This window comes from Microtus ochrogaster, chromosome X (genome assembly GCF_000317375.1).
Source record: "Microtus ochrogaster isolate Prairie Vole_2 chromosome X, MicOch1.0, whole genome shotgun sequence".
NCBI lineage: Eukaryota > Metazoa > Chordata > Mammalia > Rodentia > Cricetidae > Microtus > Microtus ochrogaster.
In genome coordinates, this window is record NC_022026.1 from 38888828 (window position 1) to 38894898 (window position 6071).

General features: G+C 35.9%; 1 protein-coding gene across 1 annotated transcript in view; it reads right to left on the reverse strand.

Moving 5' to 3' along the window:
- Window positions 1-6071, reverse strand: part of Zmat1 (zinc finger matrin-type 1) — a 49169-nt gene that overhangs the window by 19848 nt on the left and 23250 nt on the right. The window contains exons 2-4 of the mRNA XM_026784948.1: window positions 3312-3418; window positions 2020-2121; window positions 1759-1933 (exon numbers count right to left, since the gene is read on the reverse strand). Of these exons, the coding sequence (XP_026640749.1) occupies window positions 1759-1933; window positions 2020-2121; window positions 3312-3418 (384 nt within the window). The remainder of the gene's footprint in view (window positions 1-1758; window positions 1934-2019; window positions 2122-3311; window positions 3419-6071) is intronic.

Genomic DNA, 6071 nt, shown 5'->3' on the forward strand with positions numbered 1-6071 from the left:
GATGATCCTTTGGGGTTCCTGCTTCATGAAAGAGTCTGTGAGACATTCTGTAGGATACAAAAGAAAGTGATTAAACTGTCTTTAACATTTCCTGCTTTGTGGAAAAGTCTGCTGGATACTATGGGCCTATAGGCTGAAGATGGATGCTTCAACAGTACAAAAAAACTTTGGGTGACTGTCCAGGCAGTGAAATGTCTCTGTCAATTCTAGAGTTTTGGAAGTTGCTTACAATGTACTTCCTGTTTACTTAGGCAATGCTATATCCTTCTGGAGTCTTTAAAGGAGTTAAAGAATAGATAGTCATAGTTTCCATTAGTTATAATAAAATATAAAGTAGATATAAATATTATAACTGCAATTCTTATTTAATACCTGTTTTGTTATATGTAATGTTACTATGTTAAAGTTAAAACCTTACTTATTGTTTAAACAGAAAATGGGAAATGGTGTAGGAAATTCTGTCTATGTGTTGCTTTCACTGGTTAATAAAGGAACTACTTTGGGCCTATAGCAGAGCTATAGGGGACCAGAGCTAGGTGGGATAAACTAAATGGAATGCTGGGAAGAAGAGGCAGAGGGAGACGTCATGGATCTGTGCTGAAGATAGACATACTGGAACTTTGCTGGTAGGCCACAACCTCGTGGTAATGCACAGATTAATAAAAATGGGTTAAATTAAGATGTAAGAGTTAGCTAATAAGAAGTTAGAGCTAATGGGCCAAGCAGAGATTTAATGAATACAATTTCTGTGTGGTTATTTTGTGGCTAAGCTATCCAGGTGGCTGGGATGAACAAATGGGCCCTCCTCTTACAGGGTTTCTCTGTAGTTTTTGGAGCCTGTCCTGGAACTAGTTCTTGTAGACCAGGCTGGCCTCAAACTCACAGAGATCCACCTGCCTCTGCTTGCCACCACTGCCCAGCTAGAAAAAATAAATTCTAATAATATGCTGAGGTAATTCGCTCTGGAAAATACCTATATGATGGGCTGGACATGAATGTTGATGATTTTTTTAGAAATGAATGCCTTAGTGACACAGTGAAAGCTCTTAAAAATGTGCTAGATCAATTATTCCAGCTGATCAAGCATTATTTTTATGGTAGCATGTAAATTTTTCAAAATATGAGCTATTTTCCAAAATGTACTCTGCCAGTTCAGGTAATTCAGTGGAAGTGCTTTCATTTCTTAATTTGAATGTTACTAGAAGGAAGAGGCAATGTTCTATAATTCTCTGTATCTTTGGGATTTAGCATTCTATAATTATTCACTGGTACTTCACATTTATAGAAATAAAAGAATGGGTTATTAGGATTGAAGGAAATTCACCAATTTAGTTTGCTTTTTACAGCTTTGGTCATAAGCATACTATATAGTATACACACTAGAGTATATAACTATACTATACTGAAGACATTGATCTGAATGGACAAATGAGATAAAGATGTACATCAAAAAATTATGACAAGGTGAGGAAACATAATTTAAAAAGCCAAGATTTTTGGTTTCTCTATATGCTTATTGTTATTAATAACATATAGTACTCATTTGCTTTATGTGGATTTAGTAAACTGAATAGTGACAATAATATTTTTTTTAAATTTAGTTAGCAGTTATCTCCACAGACAAGAATACAGAAAGTGATTTACTAAGTGGAAAATTAATCAAGTTGTTTGAACTGTAGTGGGAGTTTGCTCCCCAAAAGGAATGATACAATGTAGGGGAAAGATAAATATCTTTTAAAGAGATGAAGAGAATCTTACCCATCTTTGGTTGGCATCCTGATGGAGAGACTCTGTCATGTTCTTCCAGCAATTGTTTTGGATTCTGCACATGGCTCTTTTCTACAAAATGAGCCTGAGCAATGGCTGTGGAGTCAAAACTCATGTTGCAGAAACCACTAAATTTGCCTCTGTTGACTTCTTCACCCTTGTACACCTTAAAAAGTACATTCAATCTGTTTTATTTTGTAAATATTAAAATCTTAGAGTTCACAATTATACCATTCCACAAAGACAACTCACCTGAGAATTCTCAACACGCATGCTCACTTTTCCACCAGGCACTTCGTTTGGTTCCCCATGCACTTGAAAATAGAACTTAACATTTTGAGCATGTATTTCACTCTGGAAAAAGATACAACTTTGTTTAGTTAACAACAGAGACACCTACAATGTGCACCTCTCTGAATGTGAGCTAAGGAGACATCAATTTTAGCAGATTTTATAATAACTTTTTTTTGAGATCATGGTCTTGAACAGGCTTGACAAGTGACACACTTTTGGGCTACATTGTCAACCCTTGACTGCAATAACTAGAGTTTCACTCCTTTCAAATCTTTAGACCTCAGTTAAAATTAAAATAAGATGATTCTACAACTTAGAAGTCAGTATTTTATTTTTTATTATGTTAATTAAACATTGCAATGGGCTTCATTGTGACATTTTCATTCATGTACATATTTTTATATTACCTATTATCCTCCCAACTCACTTTCCTTTCTACTTTTATGCCTTTTTATGTATACCACAACGATCTTCACTAGCATAATCTACATGAAGACTAGTAAAAGATATTTACAGGATTATGAGCACATCATCAGTGACTACATCAGTGCAGAAAATCCCTCTCTTTCCCAGCAACCATCAATTGTCAATGCACAGGGAGTGATGAGGCCTCTTGATCTCCTGCCTCCTAACAACTGTTAACTGTCAATGGAACTGGGAAAGTGGGTCTTCTGAGCCTCTCCAACCTCAATGGCAGGATGCTGACAAGCCAAATCTATGGTCTACGTTTATTATAAATGAAGATTCTAGGAATTCTACAGTATCCCTCAAACCTGTTAATATCTACAATATATTTGCTATAATAATAGAGAATACAAAGTGAGGCAGAATGGTGTGAAGGAAAGAAAAGAAAGTTTGCAATCAAAACCAAAGAGTTTAATCTATATTCCCTAACTTAAATTTGTATGTGACTATCCTTTCCTGAGCCAATATTCCTGTCTGACAAATAGAAATGTTACCATGTTGCCAGGCGGTGGTGGTGCATGCCTTTAATCCCAGCACTCAGGAAGCAGAGGCAGGCAGATCTCTCTGAGTTCAAGGCAAGCCTGGTCTATAAAAGCTAGTTTTAGGACAGCCACCAAAGCAACAGAGAAACCTTGTCTTGAAAAAATTTAAAAAAAAGAAAAAAGAAATGTTACCATGTTCCAGGTCTTTAAATTAATCAAGTAAAATGACTTAAATGCAGTTAACTTGCTACACTTAAAAATATGATTCCTCATCCTCATTCCCACCGTATTTAACCAACCAACCTTATAATGTGAAATCCTTTCTGATTCATGCTGCAGTACCACTCCACATGTTTGACAAAAATCATCTGTAAAATATGCAGACCTTTCTTGTCCTTCACAGGTGTCATCTATAAATCAAGAAAAAAAAATCTATCATAGCAATGAAATTTGAACTAATCAAATTTTTATATTTGGGGGTATATACTAACAGCCTTCTCTTCAAATATGCCATTGAATGTGCAATATATATACATGTGAATATATATATATACATGTATTTACACACACACACACACACACACACACATATATATATATATATTTGATGTATAATATGGCAACAGTTACCAATTTAGAATGGCAAACTCAGGCAATAACTTTGTAAAGGAATAGTTAAATGAATATATGTTACTTCTTGAACTTCAAAGAACGATTTAAGGAATCAGTAATGAAAGGCTGAATTTAAAAAACAGTCTTGATATTTTGTTTTACAGAAGACAATGCCAAGGTATGTAAGACTTTAATATGAGATACAGCTCCAGTGTTAGCTAAAAATTGCCACTGGATACAATGTGCAAATCTCTCCCATCACTGCAAAAATACCAGAACACTTTTGTGTATACAGATCTCACATGAATCTCCCTCCAAATATATAAAGTAATATTCATGTACTACAATCAAGAAATTTATGCTGTAGTGCCTGCATCATCAATAAAGAGCACATACCAAATAGTTTTATATGTACACTTTAGTTTCACACTTATATTTAATGTCCTTAACAGTTTCAGCATATTTTGCTGCTAGTGTTTATTGGTTTATCTATAGGATATTAATAAAAATAATCATACTTTTGCTTATTATTTGGCTATTTGAATGAGTACGTTTATATTACACATACTTTCATGGATGGTATACTGAATAAATAAAAGTTTTACTAAAATACAATATGCTCAATTTCTAACAAAGGTAACATGAAATATACATACATATACACATAGAAAGTTACAGAATGATCGAAACTAAATTTAAACGTATTTAGCTCTGGAAAGTGGGGAAGATAAGAGAAGAAGACTCAACATTTTACTCACTACAACTTGTTTTGCAAAAAGCACACAGCGCTTTCTGTATATGGTGAAGATAGATATCAATTCAAATAATTATCCATTTACAAAATACCTTTTCAGGAGTTAAGGAAATCAGACTGTAGATTATAGTATCTGGGTGTACTTAAGACATAAAATATACTAGATAGCATAAGATGGAAACTTCAGGTTACCTGTATCATCCCTTCCCCAATCCTGGCTGGAATGAAATGAAGGAAGATACTTTGTGTATAAAGAAACAGCAGGTAATGAAAATCGTGTTTTACTTTGAACCCTAATATAGTGGGCACACTTTGTTAAAACTCATCACCTTGCAGGCACCCAAAAGCCCCATATTAATCAGGCAGGTGTTGCCAGACTGAGTTTTTAAACCAGCTCTGGGAACTCTCTGGATCCTGCCATTTCAGGCTCTAGGGTGGTGCAACAGTTTTAGTTTCCAGGCTGCTCTAATTAATGTCTGGCCAGCTTACTCTTAGCACCAGAATCATCTCAACAGCCTTGGTTTCAGGCTAGCTCACATGGGCCCCAACCTCTTGAGCTATTGCGGACAGAGGTTCAGGCTTGTACTTGTAGACAGAACCTTTAGCTTGCCACATTGTCAACTTGGACCTTATACCACCTCTAGGCTAATACCTGCAGCATCACTCTCCATGCTAGATTCTATGTCCCATATTCTAAAAGACTAGTGTTCAGGTATGTCCCACTAGACCTTAGAGCTGGACATCTCCGCACATACCCAGCTTCCAACACCACTCTTGTGTTACCAGTTCCCAGGATGGGCCCTGGAGTTCCAAGACCTCACTAAGCCTTTATATACCTAGTTGTTCCCCAGGAACTAAGTCCCCAGACTCCAGGATACTCAGTACAGATACAAGATCCAGGGTCATCCTTGTGGACCCAGACTCTAGTCCCATCCCTAAATAACTGATAAGTAAATCTACCACACTGGATTCAGATTTCATTGCCAAGCCTGGGAATGTGGGCATGCACACTTGCTTACCTAAACAGGAAAGTGCACAAGGATACTAGCTGTGAGCCTTCTAGAGGATCACATCATGTGGCCTGTCACAAGTTTTTAGACAGGCAATCCCTTGGTGGCAAAATAACATTACAACTGAAGGAAAATTTCTTGAAGATGAAATTGTCATTTCCCATATGGGAGTCCCTCCCACTCTTGGGAGTTCTTTCTTTTAAACTGAATAAATTTATGCTTACTCTACTGTCTTTTCCCCCTTTAGAATAGTACTGTTAAGACATGCTGTCTTTAACTTCTTTTCTCAAACAAGGTTTGGTCTGTTTGTTTATCAAATGGCACAATAAAGCTGGGTTCAAAAGCTCAGCCATTCTCTTCACTGAATCACTGATTCCTAACAACTCTGACGTATAATATTTGTTATTATCTACATCTTCCTTTGAATTTCACACAACAACACTTTAATTCACACCCTCCATATATTCCAACATGTTTTAGCTTTATTGATACTAATTAAGCTTAGCTTCAAACCATTAATGTAACATAGCCTCGAAAGAAGCAGACAAAAGATCAATATAATTGAGCATCTGTTCATGTTAAACCCTTAGACCTTAACACAAATGTATACAGTAAATAGTACTTTGTACATTCTGAGTTAGGAAACTGGGAGTAAGTGAAATTGAAATAATCTGCTATTCTTTCTTT